At 49.6% G+C, this 20,531-nt stretch overlaps 2 protein-coding genes and 2 long non-coding RNA genes across 31 annotated transcripts in view; 2 read left to right on the top strand and 2 right to left on the bottom strand.

Annotated features, from left to right (window-relative positions):
* The window catches only part of TXNL4B (thioredoxin like 4B), a 71,610-nt gene extending 57,272 nt beyond the window's left edge, over nt 1-14,338 (top strand). For 9 of the 16 annotated variants that reach the window (XR_012429333.1, XR_012429332.1, XR_012429334.1 and 6 more), the window contains one exon: nt 669-1,469. Coding sequence is in view for 12 of the 16 variants with exons in the window: in XM_074027869.1 (XP_073883970.1) it covers nt 669-739 (71 nt within the window). In the remaining 4 variants the exon portion in view is untranslated. Of the gene's footprint in view, nt 1-668; nt 1,470-13,331 lie in introns of those variants that run through there. The other 7 variants (XR_012429335.1, XM_065537364.2, XM_065537367.2 and 4 more) reach the window with 1 other exon arrangement.
* On the bottom strand, nt 1,105-2,042 carry LOC141409323 (uncharacterized). Its single transcript, XR_012429344.1, has 2 exons — nt 1,771-2,042; nt 1,105-1,358 (listed from the first exon to the last, which is right to left on the bottom strand). It is a non-coding gene; the product is annotated as an uncharacterized lncRNA (long non-coding RNA).
* On the bottom strand, nt 3,946-19,504 carry DHODH (dihydroorotate dehydrogenase (quinone)). Of its 13 annotated transcripts, XR_012429329.1 has the most exons (11): nt 19,253-19,504; nt 16,091-16,303; nt 13,680-13,879; nt 12,560-12,668; nt 11,268-11,350; nt 7,699-7,732; nt 7,143-7,330; nt 5,968-6,081; nt 5,125-5,278; nt 4,810-4,969; nt 3,946-4,306 (listed from the first exon to the last, which is right to left on the bottom strand). XR_012429329.1 is itself a non-coding variant. In XM_074027862.1 (10 exons), the coding sequence occupies exons 4-10, from the start codon at nt 12,583-12,585 to the stop codon at nt 4,252-4,254; spliced, it is 780 nt and encodes a 259-aa protein (XP_073883963.1). In that variant the 5' UTR covers nt 12,586-12,668; nt 13,680-13,879; nt 16,091-16,303; nt 19,463-19,504; the 3' UTR covers nt 3,946-4,251. The 13 variants fall into 13 exon arrangements, 7 of the variants coding, with proteins under 7 accessions (XP_073883963.1, XP_073883962.1, XP_005592465.3 ...); XR_012429331.1 differs by lacking the exon at nt 12,560-12,668; XR_012429327.1 differs by lacking the exons at nt 7,699-7,732; nt 12,560-12,668 and adding an exon at nt 12,956-13,089.
* On the top strand, nt 4,798-7,763 carry LOC141409322 (uncharacterized). The gene is made up of 2 exons (XR_012429343.1): nt 4,798-5,129; nt 5,820-7,763. It is a non-coding gene; the product is annotated as an uncharacterized lncRNA (long non-coding RNA).
* Nucleotides 19,505-20,531: the final 1,027 nt, after the last annotated feature.

Raw genomic sequence — 20,531 nt, forward strand, 5'->3', positions numbered from 1 at the left:
CTACTAAAAATGCAATAATTAGCCAGGCATGGTGGCCAGCACCTGTAATCCCAGCTACCCTGGAGGTTGAGGCAGGAGAATCACTGGGCTGGGCACAGTGGCTCATGCCTGTAATCCCAGCACTTTGAGGCAGAGGCGGGTGGATCATGAGGTCAGGAGATCGAGACCATCCTGGCTAACATGGTGAATCCCTGTCTCTACTAAAAAATACAACAAAAATTAGCCGGGCGTGGTGGTGTGCGTCTGTAGTCCCAGCTACTCAGGAGGCTGAGGCAGGAGAATGATGTGAACCGGGGAGACAGAGCTTGTAGTGAGCCGAGATTGCACCACTGCACTTCAGCCTGGGCGACAGAGCAAGACTCCGTCTTAAAAAAAAGGTATTGGCTACAGAACTTGACCCAGAAGCAGCCTATCAGAAAGTCAATGGGGAAATGGATTCTTTCAAAATACTGTGTATATGACCTGACGTATCTGCCCCTTTGAAGGAAGCTGGTGAACGTAGGAACCTCAGCCCTTTATGATACAGAGCTGAGCCTATGGTAGGAAAGAGGAGAGAAAAAGAGACAGAGAAATGCATGTGGCAATCACTCTGGCTGCAGCCCAAAGTAACTTGCTAAACCTCCATTTCTTTTCTCTCTCTGTTTTTTTTTTTTTTTTTTTAAACCAAGGGAGAGCCATAATGCAAGCTATTCCTAGTGGAAAAGTTGAGAAGGAAGAACAGCTTGTTCCAGACCAGTGAAATTGAAATTCCCATGTGGAACAACATAAGAGGAAAGAGGCCCTCCCTGACAAAGTTGGACAGCCCTCTCTCATGGCAATTTGGCAATAACTATCAACATGTTCAGTGTGTATAACCTTTGCCCAAGCAATACCACTTCTGGGAATCTACAGAAATTCTACCAGAAGACCACAAAGATACATAAGCCCTGAGCACTGAAGCACTGTCTGATGTGAAACCTGAAAATATCCTTTGTGTTTACCCATAAGCAAACATTGATGCGTTTATGCCGTGAACAGGGCTGTTAGAGCAAGGCCGATCTGAGGGATGAATATTGAAGTATATCATTATGATGACACGTGAGAAGAGTAAGTCACAGAATAGGATTAGCTTACTGCTTATATTTAACTGATATGAAATTGCCAAGCAAAGACAATTATGCACTCCACAGAAAACACACGAGTAATGTAAATAACATTTGGAATTCTGCACACCCTTCTACCATCCTCAGTCCCAAAGGGAGACGCAGGCATCATCAATCTCCCGGGTCTCCCAGCACTGAGAGCTGCTCTGGGGTCTGAGTGTGGCTTCCAGCATTAAGAAAAATAGGTATCCTTGAGCTGGGTGCAGTGGCTCATGCCTGTAATCCCAGCTCTTTGGGAGGCCAAGGCGAGCAGATCGCCTGAGGTCAGAGTTTGAGACCAGCCTGGCCAACATGGTGAAACCCCAACTCTACTAAAAAATACAAAAATTAGCTAGGTGTGGTAGCAGGCACCTGTAATCCCAGCTACTTGAGAGGCTGAGGCAGGAGAATTGCTTGAACCCGGGAGACAGACGTTGCAGTGAGCCAAGTTTGTGCCATTGCACTCCAGCCTGGGCGACAGAGCAAGACTCTCAAAAAAAAAGAAAACAAAAGAAAAAAAAAAATAGGTATCCTTGCACCACATGGCACCTGAATGCAAAACAGCTCCTTACCCCAATGCTCAAGCAGCCTCTTCCAGCTGTGCTGAGGCAGAATGTCAGTCTCTGAAGCTGGGCGCGGTGGCTCACACCTGTAATCCCAGCACTTTGGGAGGCCGAGGCAGGTGGAACAAGGGGTCAGGAGTTCGAGACCAGCCTGGCCAATATGGTGAAACCCCATCTCTACTAAAAATACAAAAATTAGCAGGGCGTGGTGGCACATGCCTGTAGTCCCAGCTACTCTGGAGGCTGAGGCAGAAGAATCCCTCGAACCCGGAAGCGGAGTTGGCAGTGAGCTGAGATCATACCCCTGCACTCCAGCCTGGGTGACAGAGCGAGACTCCGTCTCAAAAAAAGAAAAAAAGTCAGTCTCCCATGGAGAACCTTCCAAGGGCCGACTCTTCCCCCTTCTCCTCCACTCCTACCCTTCCCTTTCCTGAATCGTTCAGTCCTAAAGCTATTAGGTGGGACAGAGCAAGGTAGATGCCTGTAACGTGGGGAAGGGAGGGCAGGTGACTCACAGAGAGCATCCAAGCCCAGAGAGAACGAGGAGGGTGTCCAGAGTGTGTGCGCTGGCACCTGACGTGGCGTGTCGGAGCCCAGGCTGATGAGGAAAGTGACCCCGCGGTGGACTGGCCAGCATGTGGCTCCTTTTGCCCATTCCCGTTTCTCCTTCAGTGCACTGCTGTTCCTGGAGTAAGGAACGAATATGGAGAAGCATGAGGCAATGAGCCAACTTTTAGAGCAGCCAAGGCTTGGTCCATGGCAGAGCCATTCAGCACAACATGCTCTGTGAAAACACCGCCAGGCTTGAGCCCAGCCGAGCAGCCTCCATGCAGGGGACTGGACAATCAGCTGCCTCTCTGCCCGTTTCCTCATCTGTAAAGAGGAAACGTCAAGCCCTTGGCACAGCGTGCGGCCCACAGTCAGTGTTTGGTGGACATGAGCTGCCTTCATGGCAGCTGTCTTCAGGCCTCACAGGGTAGCTTTGAACAGGCAAAGCCAGAGGAGCTGGGGCTGTCTCCTCTGTTGCTGTCTCCTCTGTTGCTGTCTCCACGGTGGGAAATGGGCAGCTTGAAAACCTGATAGGAGCAACTTGGCTCTATCTATCAGAATGTGAAACATGCCAGCCCCTCAGCCCAGCTGTCACACTCCTTGGACCCTGCTCTGCACTGATGCCGGAACAAAGGCACAAGCACTTTCACAAGATGTTCACCGAGGCACCGACGGTGATAGGAAAATGCCGGAAGTTAGTGATGTGATCACCAACAGGGGACTGGCTAAATAGACCCCACTCAAAAGACCGAGGCCCAGCATGAACCATGCCCACATGAGAATAGTGAAGAAAGTCAACGGCAGAATCGTATTTGTAGGATGATGTCATTTGTATGAAAATGTAAAGTAACTATACAGAAAACAGTGTGCATTCCATCCATATATAGGTATAAAAAAAAATACAGCCACATATATGTCTGAGTGTATGTACAAAATGAGCATCTTCATGCAGGGGGAAAAGTCCAGGAGGATAGACAGAAAGGCATGTCTGCAGAGTGGGGTGAGGAGGAACAGGAATGTTTACACTTCAAGAGTGCTGTACCGTTTGGATTGCTAGTAAAGAATGCAGGTCAATTTTATAATCAAAAAACTAGTATCAGGATGCTTAGGAGATGCAGACTGAAACACTTAAGAGTAAGGTACCAATGACTCAACAACAATAAATACGTAATACATGTGAATATTTTATCCATGTTATAGAGGGAGGGAGGGAGGGAGAGAAATGGGAAAAATTTGTGTGTGTGTGTGTGTGACGGAGTCTCGCTCTGTCACCCAAGCTGGAGTGCACTGGTGCAATCTTGGCTCACTGCAACCTCCGCCTCCCAGGTTCAAGCGATTATCCTGCCTTGGCCTCCCCAGTAGCTGGGATTAAAAGTGCCTACCACAATGCCTGGCTAATTTTTTGTACTTTTTGTAGAAACAGGGTTTCACCATGGTGGCCTAGCTGGTCTCCAACTCCTGGCCTCAGGTAATCCGCCCACTCCGGCCTCCCAAAGTGCTGGGATTACAGGCATGAGCCACCATACCCCGCCCTTATGTTTGAAATATTTTTAAAAATAAAGTTTAAAACATTAAATAAATAAAAATAAAGATCAAATGAAAGACAGTCAAGTTCCTGGGAAGCCCACTGGAGATGCAGGTAGCAGAGGCCTGGAAGGACCTGCAGCGTCTGGGCAGGGCCTGTGGCAAACCAGAAAGGGCTAGCGTTGAAACCCAGGTTCTAAATGGCTTTATTTTTTCCATAACTTTTTCCCCCTAATATTCAATGTCCTTGCAAGACTGACGGATCCTAGGGTTTGAATCCACAAAGAATCACAAACACAGTTTATAGTCTGACCAAGGGACTGAAGAAAGCCTGCGGTTGATCCTGGTGACCCCTGACTGGCGTTTATGGTACAGCTATGCCACGGCTGAGGGACATGGCTCAAGACAGAGTCCCTCCTCTCACAATCCAGCCATAAAGGCTTGCCTGAGTCCTTGGGAAGGTTCCAGATCAGGCTTCCCAACAGACGCTGTCCTCACCTCCGATGATCTGCTCCAATGGCATCTGTGACTCTGCCAAAGCCCTGTTCTCTGGAAAAAGAGCAAACAAAGCAATTTCAGCAAACAGTGGAGGACAGGCCCTGCTCTTACAGGAAACCCACATTCACCCAGAAAGGCATCATCCCGGCCCACACACATCTGGTTTCCTCTACACTCTTCACCCAGGGACACAGAGATGGTTCTACCCAGGTAGGAACAGAGCAGGAAGGAAAGTGCTTTTAAGTACTGACAGCTCCCAACATCGAACCAGTGTTGTTTAATTAATGGGAATGCTGACGGGAGTCCTTAGGCTCTTCTTCCTCGAGCAAATGTACAACTCCGCCGTAGAAACACCATTGCCTTGGAGGTTAATCCTCAGTTCTCCTTGGCACTGTTTGTCCTTCATCAAAAGAGTAACCCAGAGTTTCTCTCCCCTTTCAGAGTATACCCCTCAACTCCTTTTTGAATGAGTAAGAAACAGATCAACAGTATCTCCTTGACTTGAGTGATTCTGAATTAACCTCTGCCTAACTTCTATTTCAAGCCTCACTCACTTCAGAAGGGCCTCCAGCTCCCGCTTAACTCTGCCCACAACGGGTGGTCCCCAGAAGGTGAGGGCCGTGTACAGCTGCACCAGGGAGGCCCCTGCCCGGATCTTCTCCAGCGCGTCCTGCCCGCTGCTCACGCCACCAACCCCAATTATGGGAACTCGGCCTATAGAGAAGCACATGGTGACACTGTAAAGAAGGATATGGCTTCCGCCTCAGAGTCCCCCACAATCAAGGCAGATTAGGGAATGATGATTCCCATCAGGACCCAGGAGCCCAAGCCACACGCAGATCTGAAGACACAGATGCCGGAAGCCTTGCCTTGGGTGAGTGCATACATCTCCCGAATGGTTTGAGTTGATAAATCCCGGAGGGGCTTCCCACTCAGCCCTCCTGTTTCAGAGCGCAGGGCACCCTGGAGGCCAGCAGGGCGACTCACGGTGGTGTTCGTAACAATCAGCCCATCAATGCCCAACTGCAGTGTGAGATGGAGAAAAAGCCATGAGTCATGGCACCGAAGGACGCAGAGGCGCTCCTCTGGGGGTCAGAGGCAGCAGCCGGGCCAGGTACCCACACCTACAGCCCCCAAAGCAAGAGCTACACCAGACCTTACTACTCATCTTTTCCTCAACAAGTTTTAGAATGAGCCATAACGTGACAACAGCAGCCATCACACACTGACCACCCACAGCATTCCCCTAGGACATGGTCCAGTCCTTAAAACAACCCAATTATAGTGTCTTGTCTGAGGCCCTCAGGTAGTAAGTGGTGGAACCATGATTTGAACCCATGACGGCCAGGCTCAGGCTATTTCCACTACTCTCCTATGCCACAGAGACCCGCTGTCCAGACAGGCTGGAGAGAGGAGTGAGGGAAAGAATTTTGAGTCCCAGTCAAGACTGGCCAAGGACCCAGGCTCAAGCCTTAACCTTGCTGGATGCAGATGAGGAGAGAGAGTAAGAGGCATGAGAAAAACTCCTTCAAGCATTTATTCCAACATTCGCTTTTGCCCACAGGGTGAGTTACACCATGACAGACACCAAACCAGCCTTTAATACCAAGGAGAGGAAATCACAAAGGCCGCCATTCTGAGCTAACCCAGCTGGCCAAACAGCCTCTGCAGACCATGGGAGGCACACCCTGGGCCCAGGCCCCGACTCAAACCTCTTTGACCACACTGGCAATGTCCTCCTTGTCCTGGGCGGTGAGGTCAGGAGCGATCTTCACCAGCACTGCCGGCCTGTGCGCTCCCTGTAAGCCGTCCCTCTCCTGCAGCACCTAGGGCGACACACGGCCAAAGCTGGGGACCCTGCAGACTGCAGTCCCGCAGTGCAGCTGTGACCTACACTGCAGGTCAGTCGGTTTCCACAAAAGCAATCAGACTAAAGCAGGAACAATTTCTCCTTTTCAGGAAAGCCAGCCTCAGACACGTGAGGAGCACTAACGAGATGGATCCGAGTCCATTCTTTTAGGCCAAGGGATCCCCATGGACATTGGCTCATAGCTTAAGGGTGTTTCAGACTTTTCTTTTTTTTTTTTTTTTTTTTTTTGAGACAAGATTGCACTCTGTCACCCACACTGGAGTGTAGTAGCATGATCATGGCTCACTGTAGCCTGCACCTCCCTGGGCTCAGGCAGTCCTTCCACTTCAGCCTCCAGAGTACCTGGGACTGCAGGTGTGCGCCGCCATGCCCAGCTAATTTCTGTATTTCTTGTAAGATGGGGTTTTGCCAAGTTGCCCAGGCTGGTCACAAACAAATTCCTGAGCGCAAGTGATCTGCCTGCCTCGGCCTCCAAGTAGCTGGGACTATAGGCTTGAGCCACTGTGCCTGGCTTAATTTTTAAATTTTTTGTAGAGACAGGGTCTTGCTCTTTTGCCCAGGCTGGTCTCAAACTCCTGGGCTATAAGTAATCCACCTGCCTCAGCCTCTCATAGTGCTGGGATTGTAGGCATGAGCCACCATGCCCAGCCTTTTTTAGACTTTCATTCCTAAAAGATAGCCAGGAAATATTACCACAAGTACTGGGTGAAGTCCTTCAGTTCACTCAGAGCTCTGGGTGCTAGGGTCAGAGTGACAAATGGGAGAGACGCGGTCTCTGCTCTTACAGACCTCGTGGTTTACAGCAGCAGGGACAGATAATTTGTCACTGTCACGTATAATCAGTGTCATGACAGGGGATCAGAGGGGACCCTGGGAAGGCATAGCCAGGGGTCCTACTGGTCCAGGTGCTAAGGACAGCTTCTGAGGGTGATGCTGAAGCTTTACCCTGGAGAATGAAGGGGAGCAGGTGGGGCAGGCTGGTAGGACGGGGCCTGGAGAAGGGGTGCAGTTGCCCACCTTGGTCAGCAGGCGGCGCAGCTCAGCCTTTCCTTGAAGGCTCCGCAGCCCGGCCGTGTTGGGGCTGGACACATTGACCACCAGGTAGTCGGCCAGCGGGCCCAGGACGCGCACCCCTTCTGCGTAGTCCTCCGCGGCGTCCACTGAGGTCTTGTTCTTCCCCAAGTTGACCCCCAGCGGCAGTCCATCTGCAAACGTCGCTGGTCAGGCCTGCAGCCCGCACACCATTTCCTGTGCCACTTTCTGAGGCTGTCCTTGACCAAACCACGGCGGACAGTTGGGCAGGTCTTCCCTCCAAACCTGACCTGCCCGACACCGGCTGACAGGTGCTCAGCTGCGGCCTGGGCCTGCCTACCAAAATCACTCACCGGCTTTGTCTAGCAAAGTCGGGGCAGCTACGAGGATGTTTTGCTGCATTTTGCCCTTTTTTAAAAAAATTTTTCATGGAAAATGGACAAATTAGTGCAAATACTTGTGGGGCAAAAGATGGGCCTCATAAATTGAATAAAACAGAACAGACAGAACTCAGTAGGCACGTCAGGCCGGCAACGCTCACCTCAAGGGATGCTTGTTGGCCTTGGCTCAGTTGACTGGATGTACAGTTGTGAAGAAAAAACAAAATGAAAGAATATGTATAAAATTCTGAAAAACAGGCCAGGTGAGGTGGCTCATGCCTATAATCCCAGCACTTTGGGTGGCCAAGGGTGGAGGATTGCTTGAGCCCAGGAATTCAAGACCAGTCTGGGCAACATGGTGAAACCCCATCTCTACAATTAAAAAACTCAGCTGGGCGCGGTGGTGCACACCTGTAGTCCCAGCTACTTACTCGTGAGGCTGAAGTAGGATTGAGGCTCCAGTGAACCGTGATCATGCCACTCACTCCAGCCTGAGCAGCAGAGCAAGACTCTGTCTCAAAATATATATATATTGGAAAATATATATATACTGGAAAATATTTTTTTTTTTTTTTTGAGATGGAGTCTCACTGTTGCCCAGGCTGGAATGTGGTGGCACAATCTTGGCTCACTGCAACCTCTGCCCCCTGAATTCAAGCAATTCTGCTGTCTCAGCCTCCTGAGTAGCTGGGATTACAGGCATGTGCCACCATGCCCAGCTAATTTTTGTATTTTTAGTAGAGATGGGGTTTCACCATGTTGGCCAAGATGATCATCTCCTGACCCCATGGTCCGCCCGTCTCGGCCTCCCAAAGTGCTGGGATTACAGATGTGAGCCACCGCGCCTGGCCTAATTTTTGTATTTTTAGTAGAGAAGGGTTTTCACCCCTTCTCTGGTCTGGCTGGTCTCGAACCCCTGACCTCAAGTGACCCACCTGCCTCAGCCTCCCGGAGTGCTAGGATTACAGGCATGAGCCATCATGCCTGGCCAAATGTTTTCAATGATCATGCCTAAAATGTAGAGGTGTAATTGTTTTCTAACTTATAATTTTAGTTGTCTGAGGAAAGGGACTCTCCCTCATATAATAACTGAGGGGACCCTGTGTCTTCGGTGCTTCCCCGGACAGCCTGATTACTCCCCTAGCCTGGGCATCATTGTTAGCACCTGCCCTTTTTTACTCTCAAGAGGGTCTCAGTTTACATGTATGCAACGAGGTCAGCTTACTTAAAAATCTATGGGACTGACTATCAGTGGACTTGCATTTTGGATCTCCAGAAAAATACATTTTCAGAAACACACTATGTGTAAAAGAAAAGGGTTGTCTCTACTTGACTTCTCCTAAGATACTATCTTATCTGCATGAGGAGTGGTACATCAATGGCACAGGCTGTTTTTTCCATCTGAGAGTTGGGGAAAGACTTAGAACACCAAGTAGCTCACAAAATGGGTTGTCAGGCCAGAGAGGATCGAACAACATCTATTGTACTGCTCACCACCTTCTCACACCCCAATCACACTCTCGCATCATTAGCAAATGAGATAGTGTAGCTACTTTCCAGGGTGGGGACTGGAGGAGGGGATCAGAACCCACCCAATTAGAAGCCGGGCACAGCGGCTCATGCCTGTAATCCCAGCACTTTGGGAGGCTGAGGCGGGTGGATCAATTGAGGTCAGGAGTTCAAGACCAGCCTGGCCAACATGGTGAAACCCTATCTCTACTAAAAATATAAAAATTAGTCGGGTGTGGTGGTGGGCGCCTATAATCTCAGCTACTCAGTAGGCTGAGAAAGGAGAATCACTTGAACCTGGGAGGTGGAGGCTGCTGTGAGCTGAGATCGCACCACTGTTGCCTGGGCAACAGAGAGAGACTCTGTCTCAAAAAAACAAAGAATCCAATTAGACAAAAGGTTTATCATAGGTCTCCAAGCTTCCCAGTCTAGCACCTATCAAGCCCAGATCATTTGTAAGCTTGAATTCTTTTCCACACAAGTAAACTGGCTTGAAGGAGAATATCACTTTCATGTAGCTAATGGATTAGGAGTCATCTGCCCAAACTGACAAGATTTGGGAGTTAGACAGAAATTACTGGATTACTCTGTCCCCAGAGGGCACCAAAGCTTTTGTCAACACATGTTCCTTGGCATGGTGCTAACAAGCTGCCATGAAGGCCTCTAAGCTGCTGGCAGACACATCCGTGCAGAGCCCTGCTGCAGTCTCTGCTTCACTCCACAGACCAGGAGGGCCACTGGAAGGGAGGGCTGGGTGAGGAAGAACGGGATAAGCCAGGAAACTGCACTGCAGACACCGAGAAGAAAAAGCAAACACGAAGGCAGGCAAGCATCACAAACCATGCAAGTCCTGTGATGACCTCCAAAGCTCCCCAGGTGGGCGGCTCTGCAGTTCAGCGGGGTCTGCTTCCAGCGAAGCCAGGGGTTTCCAAAAGATAATTTCCGATTCCCCAATTCTGACACTGCTGAGTGCCTCAGCCCTTTCCACCTCACTTCCTGAAGTGAATCCCATATCCATTGGTTTCTTCATCCTGCTACCAGGACTATCTGGGACTAAGACATCCTGGAAGGAGTTTCAGAAGGACCCAAAGAAGACAGTGGTCGCTGAGCCGCAGCCCCCCACACACAATCCACAGGGTCCTGGGGCATCAAGGTCAGGACAACAGAGGGCTGTGACCACTAAGTGCATCCTGAGAGCGAGTGAGGCAGAGGCCACAGAGAACACCCGCATTGCCGGAGGCACCTTCAAAAATGCATGTTGTGGCCGGGCACGGTGGATCACACCTGTAATCCCAGCACTTTGGGAGGCCAAGGTGGGCAGATCACGAGGTCAGGAGATCGAGACCATCCTGGCTAACACAGTGAAACCTCACTTCTACTAAATATACAAAAAATTAGCCGGGCGTGGTGGCGGGCACCTATAGTCCCAGCTACTTGGGAGGCTGAGGCAGGAGAATGGCATGAACCTGGGAAGTGGAGCTTGCAGTGAGCTGAGATCGCACCACTGCACTCCAGCCTGGGAGAGAGAGCGAGACTCCATTTAAAAAAAAAAAAATGTGCATTGTTTTTGGTTTTTTAGAGAAATGGGATCTCACGATGTTGCCCAGGCTGGTCTTAAACTCCTGAGCTCAAGCGATCCTCCCACCTTGGGCACCCAAAGTATTGAGATTATAGGTGTGAACTGTGTCGAGCCAAAAATGAGCAGTTTCCAAAACAACTCATGAAGAATATTTTCCCAAATGCTAATATTAGTTATCCTTGAGTAGGGAGGAGTATCCGTTTCTTGAACTTTCTTTCTTTACGCTTCTCTGTATTTACTGTCTTCTGTAATTAATGAACATTATTTACACAATACACAATTAAAAAGGGAGGACAGAGTGGGCCACAGGAAGATGACGTTCAAGTCCTGCTCCCGCCCTCCCTGCCTGTGTGATCACAGCCCGGCCACTTCGCTTCACTTGCTTTCAGGCCTCCCTAGTTACGGTAACAGGTTACATAACGAGGCAGAGGCAAAGGGAGTATTTGCTAAATTGTGAAATCCAGTTAAACTCTTGGAGGCTGTGTGTGGGACCAGGAAAATCCCTCTAGGAGAGGTGCCCTGAGGTCCTCAGTGGTTTTTGCTATTGCTCAATCATGTTTATTTCACTAGAAATGTTCCCAGTGTTTCTCCCACGTTTCCTCCTAATAAATAAGAAAGGCCCTCTGACGCAACCCACTTTACCTTCTGTGAGCTTGGCCTGCTTCTGCTGTCTGGCGCGTAACCTGTGTTCCACCACCGAAAGCCCGTGACTGTTAAACCCATACCTGCAGAGCCACAAGCAGATGAGAGGGGCAGAGTGAGAGGGCACCACAGCCACTTCCTGTACACTTAGGACTTTTTAAAACAAGAGAAAAAAAAATCACAGTCAGTTCTTACACTTCCAGGGTCTAAAGACCCCTGGGGCTCCTAGAGAACTTGCCAGAACACCATCCAATACCCAGGGGAAAGATTAAAATTTGCAAATGCTCAGCCAACTAGCATTGGAAACAGCCCAGATGCAGCAGCAGCTGCCCCAGACCTGCTGGATCCCCACTTCTTACCCAGCCACTCTGAGAACTGCACGCTCACTTGCCACCTGCCTGGGCTCCCAAACAGCCTCCTGAAGCCCCTGCAGCCACTCTATCTCCCTATGCTTTCTGCCGGTGAAAATCACCTCTCTTCCTAGCTCAGAGCAAATGCTCCCTCTCCTCCTGAACAAAGCTCCCAGCTGCAAAACATCCCTCATCCCCCTGGCCTTCATACAGAGCTTTGGACCTACCTTTCTCCTGGCTCGGGATAGACACATACATATGTGCTTAAGGTCCCATACTAGGTTACGATCTTCTTGAGGGCAAGCAACATCTCATACCTCTCTCATCCCTCTATCACTGTCACTAGACACTTCCCAAAGGCAGGGGCCTCATCCCTGTATCCCCAGCCCCACTGTGGGTGTTGACTTAGTGGCCAGTCCCCTTCCTCTTCCTCCTTGCCAGTGAAACCCACCTGCCCTGATACAGGGTGAAAATGCTAATGACTCCTTTCCCAGCCTTGCTGGCAAGTGAAGCAAAAGTGAGTGCCTGAGACACAAGTGAGGCCTACTGGAGCCTCTGAGAACATCCCTGCCCTTTTTCCTTTCTGCTCTTGAGCATCCGTGTAAGAACGTAATACTCGCAGCCGAGGTCACTCTCTGACAAGCAAAAAGGGAAGGCCCAAAGAAGTTGGACCACAGTCTCAACACTGCCCTAGTGCTCAACCAACCCTGGGCCTGCCCATTGCACCTGTTATGAGAAGAAAATAGTATCAAATGTGCCTGTTGTTTAAGCCACTTTGTTAGAGCCAAAAGCATCTATAATAGACACACTGGCACACATATTTGATGACTTAATAACTTCACCCATTCATTCAGCAAGTATTTACAGCACACTCACCACATGCCACGCAGCCAGGAGGCCACACACGCAGTGCTCAGAGCACGATCTCACACCCCTGCTCACCTATAGGATTCAACAAGTACCATCATCCCAGCACCTGCAGTTATCTGTAGCAGCTGAATGATAAGCAAATATATTTTGCCTGGCCAATTCTGAAGATATTGATCCCCACCTGCAATGCAGCAGAAAGATCGATAACTTGATCTGTAATGCTGCAGATTTTCCCTGAAACAAGCACAAGAAAGCAGGAAGCACGGCCAAGTAAATGTCGTACAGGTCCATCTCCCAGGAGGCCACCAGTGACCCCAAAGATGCCCATCGAAATCTCCCCAAGGAGGCTCTTCAAAATCCTCTTACCAAAAAGTAGGCACTTCTTCACCTTTTGGGTTTGCTGCAGTAAAAATTACCCAGGGATGACAAAGGGAAGAGCTTTATACAGTCTAAAAGGATTTCTCTTACTAAGAGCAGCTGTGCATGTTGAATGTTACATTCTCCTGTTTGCTAAAGGCTGGGGCTGTGCTGGCCAATACATGTCTGCTGGCCACATGTGGCTACTGGCTGCTGGGAATGCAGTTGGTCCAAAGGGAGAGGTGCTGGAAGTAAAATGCACACTGGCTCTTAGACTTGGTACAGGCAAAAGAAGGTAAAAACAGCGAATTAATACTTTTTATGGTGTTTTAAACACATGTTTTTTTAAATACTTGTAACACATTAAATATAACTAAATTATAATTTTAAGTAAGTATCAATTTCACTCATTCTGTTTACTGTGTTAATGTGGTCACTAGAGCACTTTAAATTACACATGGGCTCACATTACATTTCTCTTGGACAGTGTCGAGTAAGAGCACTGGAGAAACAGCATGGACAGAGCACAAACTCTCAAGTCCAGTAAGCCCAGGCCATGCCCAAGCTCTCCTGCTTATTATCTCCGTGACCGAAGTGGAGTTATTTGGCTCTACAAGCGTCCGTCTACACAACTGTTAAATGGACGTAACAAAGCCTGCTTTTCAAGATAGATGCCTGGGGCACATAGTAGATGCTGAACGGGGTTCCTGAACATTCTAAATGACAGAAGAATGTCCACATTATATGAGAGAAAAAAAACAGAGGCAGATCTTACATCTCTGAAAGCCCAGCTGGAAAGAGGGCATCCCCCATGAACTCTGGGCCGCTCACCTACCTGTTAATGACAGCTTGGTCTTCTGGGAGACGGAAGACTCTGGGTCTGGGGTTTCCTTCCTGAGGTTTTGGAGTCACACTTCCTATCTCAACAAAACCAAAGCCCATCTTATAAAGTCCGTCCACGGCTTCCCCATGCTTGTCAAATCCTGCAGCAATTCCTACTGGATTTCGGAATTTATGGCCCAGAACTCTCACTTCCTGGGAAGAGGAAGACAAAGTCAGAGGCATGCAAGGCTATCCCGGTGTTTCTCAAAGCATGGTTCCTGGCACGACTACACCAGAATGACCTGGGAAGCTTGTGAAACCTCAGATCCCAGGGCCCACCCCCAAGGTCAAAATCTTTGGGGGAGGAATGGAGCACTGGGGGAACCTATTTTTAACAGTGCTGGCTCTCCAGGGGACTGTGACACCTACTAGAGTTTGAAAACCACGGGGCTTTATTATTAGCAAGCCTGGGGGGAGAAATGGTGTTTCCACCATGGGTTGAACAGGAGACAAGCGCTGCCTTTCCCAGTTGTGGTTAAGGTTCATACCTTCTTATCAACTAGCCTTGGTGGGAGAGAGTAGCTCGCTGGTGTCAGGCCCTAGATAGTGCTTCCCTGAAACCAAGGCATGGTAAGCAGCAAACTCTTTAATCAGCTTAATAAACATCAGCTCCACCTGTGTCCCTCCTCATCCAGGCTGGTAAGAAGCCCCAGCCACGACCCCCAGCCTCCCACGGGGAACCCAAGGAAGGAAGGTGTTCAGCTGGGCAGAACTGACTGATGGGCTCCAGCGACCTTTCAGGAGACTAGCAAAGGCCTCCCAGGGTGAACACCGTGGGATCCCGGAAGCAGGGGCTAAGAGAGATGCTCCAAGAAAGAAGAACAACAAATGAAGGTGAGAATGCTCGCAGCACCTCAGGAGACTGGGAGGCAAGATGTGTGCGGCTGGACTAGGGGCCTTCCTCCAGGACTGCGGTTCTCAGCTCCGGCTGTACCACAGAGGCCCCTGGCAGCTTTCAGGTCCCACTCTCAGATGTGGCGGTGAAACTGGTCTGGCACCAGGCCAGGGCATCTGGATACTCCAAATGCAACCCCGGGGGATTCTAACATGCCTGACGTAGGTGAAGGGTGGAGAGTTAAACCAGGAAAGCTGTGAAATCATCAAGAGTCCTGGCTACCAGTTAAAAAGTTTGAGTCACATTCTAAATGAGCTGCTGCAAGCGTGGGCACAGGCAGCGGTGTTTAGGACAACACCTCCGAGGTCAGGTTTGCCCGTCACTGTCATCTGTGTTTACACAGACACAGCCTGCGCCCTCAGGCACACACTTCCTTCTAAATTCTCCTCATCTCTGCATCCCACTCATCATTCACTCCCATTCACTCCAGGGCTCTCAAACTAGCAGTCTGGGGTGAGGACGGTTTAACGGAGTGCTCTGTCTGAGCCTACAGTGCCTGTTACTGTGTGAGCATGGCGAGTCAGGGGAAATGACACATCTGCTCAGCACCATACAATCAGAGTGAAAAGGAGTCTAAGGTCGGAAGGGGAAATGCGGTGAAGGCCCCTTTAATTTGTAACAGTAACCCTTCCTCACCAGAGTTCTGAGGGCTTCTTGTTTGCATTTTCACACTCAAATCATTCCGATGTCCTCCCATTTGATAAGAAGCCTCTCAAAAGGAAACTGCCGAGACCTCCATGAGGAAGCAGCTTCTATGAGGATGGGGATTCTTCTATTCGGTTTGCTGCACTAAGCCCGGAAGGTTGCATGAAACAGAGGCCCGTAGCCTTCAGCTGACACTGGCCTCTACAGTTAGAGGCTGTATCTACACTTCTGCCTACACACCCTCTTCCGGCCCTAAAGGCTTTCCTGGGACTCTAGGCCAAAGATTTCAAGCATGTGGAGAGGGCCTGTGGGCTGAACATGCGGCTGAGTGAGGCTGGGACCCAACGCTCCTGTCTCGCACGGTGCTCAATGACTGGCATTTTCCCCATTTAGCTGAGGGGAAGACTGAGCTACCTGCAACCTCAGCAAGGCAGGACAGCGGCCAAGGGGCAGGAAGCCAGCGTCAGACTCCGTGGGTTTGAATCCTGGTCCTGCTACCCGCTAGCTGTGTGACTGGAGTTCCTTTTTGTTATTCCTTACTCTGTTTCTTGGTTTCCTGATCCATGGCTGGGGATGGTAACAGATCAGCTCATGCAGTAGCTGGGAGGATCAAACAAGAACATCGCCTAACACAATCCCATATATGTAATAGATAATCATCATTGCTAATTACATGACACAAAAAAATAATACTCAGACTGAATTCCAAATATCCACTGCTCACTTGAGGTTCTGGTGTTCAAAAAGATCAGTCCTGGCTGAGAAGTTTAGGGACTTCAGCCTTCACCTTTGTATTTAATGCACAGGGTATCCAGAACACCTACCAGCATGTCAGAGTCTTGAAATCTGGCCCGTGGAAGGAGCCCCAGGGAGGTGAAGCGAACGGCCAGTCTGTGGGCTGACTCCGGATCCAGCAGCCCCTGCAGAGCTGGCATCAGGTGTTCAGCATAGAAACGCTCATCTCCCGTGGCCATCAGGTAGGAGGCGAAGAGAAGTCCTCCACCCCCCAGGATGACCACAGCATCCCGGGCCCGCTTCTGCAAAAAAAGAGCCTATTGGGGGGCCCTCCAGGCCAGGCTGCAGCACCCTCCCTGAGCCCTTCACACCCAGGCACACAGAGGGCATAACGGCAGGTCACATGAAACAGACGCCCTTAGCCTTCTGCTAACACTGGCCTCTACAGTCAGAGGCTGTATTGACACTTCTGCCTACACACCTCTTCAGGTCCTACAGGCTTTCCTGGGACTCTCAGGCCAGAAATTTCAAGAGGCACCATACTGTCCTCTAGGGGGATTGTGGTGGACACTACTACTGGTTACAGTGACAGGGTAATGCTAATAGACGTGGTAGGCAGGAATCCGGAAAGTCAGACATCCTTCTCAGCTTGAGACTATCTGACATGAACTGCCCCATTTCCTGTGTGACTTTTGAACATCCCACTGACATTCATGTGCGTAAAAAATTATATGTTCATATTATCTGAGCCAAACTCTATTTTACCATATAAACTGTCTTTCTTGACTTCCTGGTCTCAAGCAATCCTCCCACCTCAGCCTCCCCAAATAACTGGGACCACAGGTACATGCCACCAAGCCCAGCCAATTTTTTGAAGAGATGGAGTCTCGCTATGTTGCCCAGGCTGGTCTAGAACTCTTGGGCTCAAGCAGTACTCCTGCCTTGGCCTCCCAAAGTGCTGGGATTACAGCATGAGCCACAGTGCCCAGTCTTCACATGGTTTTCACATACAGTACAAGTATCTTGTAAATTGAGGGACAACTATACAGTGTTGCATAGAACATTCCCAAGAATTGTTCATTTCAGAAAATCTCATCGGGAATGGTACAGTGCTTTGCTGGGGTGTTTGATAATGTAACACACCTGTGCACTTGCATTTCTAAGTAGAGGCTTAAACACAACTATCTCACTAGGGGAGTCAGCAATATTTACATACTGAAATGCATGTAATTTTATTAATATAAACTACTTTTAAATTTTCTCCTTTATATTCCACTTAGAGTATTAATTATGCTGGCTTTCAAAAATTGCACATAGCTGGACTTGGTGACTCATGCTTGTAATCCCAGCACTTTGGGAGGCTGAAGTGGGAGGACTGCTTGAGCTCAGGAGTTTGAGACCAGCCTGGGCAACATAGTGAGACCCCATCTCTACAAAATATAAAAAATTAGTCAGGCATGGTGGTGCATCTGTGGTCTCAGCTACTTGGGAGGCAGAAGTGGGCAGATCCCTTGAGACCAGGAGGTCCAAGCTGCAGCAAGCTGGGATCGTGCCACTGCACTCCACCTGCGCAATGGAATGAAGACTCTCTCAAAAATGAGAGTATCCCAAAGTGTTGGGATTACAGGCGTGAGCTACCGCGCTCGGCCTGAGTCTCTTTTTAAAATAAATATATGGAGAGAGATGGGATCTCACTGTGTTGCCCAGGCTGGTCTAGAACTATTGGCCTCAAGGGATCTTCCCGCCTCAGGCTCCCAAAGTAGTGGGATTACAGGCGTGGGCTACCGCACCCAGCCATGTATACATATTTTGTATGTATACAAAATATCTTTGTATACATACAAAGATATTATACATATATTCCATTTCAGGGGGTGTAAAATATAAAACAGAAGCTTCAGATCTTATTGGATCAAAAGTGGTTCACGATGCTTTTCTCTAATTATCACTGCCAGATCCTGAGTTATTCATTCATTAGTTCAGTCATTCATCAAATACTGATTGAGCAAAGATGGCAAAACAGATCTTGCCCCTACCATCATGGAGAGTGTGATCTTATGAAGCGACAGACAGAAATCAATGATCATGCAAATACATAGTCATGGCAACTGTGATGAAGGATAAAAAGTATAAGGTAATGAAAGTATTCAACCTAATCTTAGAGGTAAGGAAAGGCTTCCTTAAGGAAATGACTTAAAGCTGATACTCAAGGGATAAACGAATTGTTGGGAGTCTCTTTGAACCTATTCTGGTTCAATTATTTTTAAAAAGTTAACCAGAAGGCAGTAGGGAGAGGAAAAAGTGTAAAGGCTCTCTCAGTAGCAGAAGAGAATGAGAAAGGGAGAAAGTTTGGAACAGAGGAGTGAGGGAAAGTAAGGCTTAAGACGAAACAGGAGAAATGAGCAGTTTGGCCAAAATCAACATGTGGGTTTTGTTCCCTAAGCCAGGAAATGACATGATCAGATTTGCTTTTAAAGATCCTTCCAAACTGCTAAAGAGATGTAGATCAAGTATTCATTGGCTGGGTGCGGTAGCCCACGCCTGTAATCCCACTACTTTGGGAGCCTGAGGCGGGAAGATCCCTTGAGGCCAATAGTTCTAGACCAGTCTGGGCAACACAGTGAGATCCCATCTCTCTCCATATATTTATTTTAAAAAGAGACTCAGGCCGAGCGCGGTAGCTCACGCCTGTAATCCCAACACTTTGGGAGGCTTACGAGGTCAGGAGTTCGAAACCAGCCTGACCAAAATGGTGAAACCCCGTCTCTACTAAAAATATCAAAATTAGCCAGGCATGGTGGCGCGCGCCTGTAATCCCAGCTACTCAGGAGGCCGAGGCAGGAGAATCGCTTGAACCCGCGAGGCGGAGTTTGCAGTGAGCCAAGATCGCTCCACTGCACTCCAGCCTGGGCGACAGAGCGAGACTCCGTCTCAAATGAATAAATAAAAAGAGACTCAAGGTTTTCATTGCCTCTCTTGGAGACTGCACGCCCCCACCCCCCAACCCCATGCCAATCAACAAATATTTGAACACCTACTACATACGGGGATACAACTAAGAACTTTTCACATAGAGCCCCTCGCCCTAACAAAACTTTACCTAAAAGGACTGGGACCATGTCCTACTCTAGTTTCATTCCCCATTGGATCCTGCACACAACGCTAGGCGCTCATGTGTTCACTAAGCACCCCTGTGCCAGGCTCAAAAACATGGCCCAGACGCAGACACTCAGATCAGCACCCATCCAGACCAGCAGGCGCTGTCTGCTCACGCCTGACCGAGTCCACGTGCAAATGCACACGCGCGAGCATTTACAGGCGTCCCCGGAAACACGCACACGTCCCGGGGGGCCCACACTCCCGGAGCCGCCTTCGGTCCATGCCTCGCCCGGCCTGACTCTCCGTTCTTGCCCGCCCGGACCCCCGGTTCCCGATACACACTGCTCACTCGCGAGACTCACTTTCAGGTGTCTCCACGCCATGCTCCTTCCGTCAATAAGCCCGCCCCTGTCTCCGTTCCATTGGAGAAGATGGCAGCGGCCCCTCCTATCTCCGCCCCTTAGCCGCCAGCCCACCAATCGCCGGGCAGAAGGGTTGAGCGGTCGCCTCCGCGCAGCGGGGAAGGCCGGGCATCACCCCAGGTTCTGGTTGGGTGCGCGTGCGCAGTAGCGGCGGCCACACCTCTTCCGCCCGCCCTGCTCACGGTCCGCCGCTTCGTCGCCGGCGGTTGGCATAGAAGCTGCTGCGCGGGGTTTGTCCGTGGTACCGCAGCCTCGAATCCGAGAGTCCGCCAGGCGTCGGGGCTCTGTGAGGAAGACAGGTGTTGAGGTCGTGCCACACACCGGTGCCTTTCTGCCTTTCTGCCGGGGCCGCGTTGTGACTTTTGTGGGCCCCTTCCTGAAGTTTTAGTGTAGACATCAAAACGCTGTGTTTCACACCAGAAATATTTGTACAGTTTTTATCACTTTAAAAAATGAATTTTACTGCTGTGTTGATATAAAGATGAATATGTCAATATATAAAGTTTTTCAACTTAAAAGTTGATTTTTCTTAAGGTTTTTTAAGGAAATTAAAACATTTTCTTGAGGCTCGGTGGCTCACGCCTGTAATCCCAGCACTTTGGGAGACTGAGGCAGGCGGATCACTTGAGGTCAGGAGTTCGAGACCTGGTCAACACCCAAAACCCCGTCTCCACTAAAAAAATAAAATAAAATACAAAAAATTAGCCGGGCGTAGTGGCGGGCGCCTGTAATCCCAGCTACTTGGGAGGCTGAGGCAGGAGAATCGCTTGAACCCAGGAGGTGGAGGTTGCAGTGAGCTGAGATCACACCACTGCACTCCAGCCTGGGCGACAACGCGAGACTCTGTCTCAAAAACAAAGAAAAACAACCAAAAAAAAAACCATTTTCTTGAGACCCTAAAAGTGTCAGAGGCCCTTCCCTGGCCCTGCACCTGTTATGCCTCCTGGGGAAAGTGTCCCTGGTTAAACCTTGGCATTCTGGTGCAACAGATGTGGAGGTGTTTTTTTAA

This window comes from Macaca fascicularis, chromosome 20 (assembly GCF_037993035.2).
Source record: "Macaca fascicularis isolate 582-1 chromosome 20, T2T-MFA8v1.1".
Lineage (NCBI taxonomy): Eukaryota > Metazoa > Chordata > Mammalia > Primates > Cercopithecidae > Macaca > Macaca fascicularis.

Excerpts from the sequence above, each read along its gene's own strand:
- DHODH (XM_074027860.1), bottom strand. The coding sequence starts at position 19,483 with ATGGCGTGGAGACACCTGAAAGTGAGTCTCGCGAGTGAGCAGTGTGTA. Across the intron at positions 4,970-5,124 it reads GATGTATGCACTCACCCAAG|GCCGAGTTCCCATAATTGGG; the intron begins GCAAGGCTTCCG and ends GCTTCTCTATAG. Across the intron at positions 4,307-4,809 it reads GAGCTGGAGGCCCTTCTGAA|AGAACAGGGCTTTGGCAGAG; the intron begins GTGAGTGAGGCT and ends CTCTTTTTCCAG.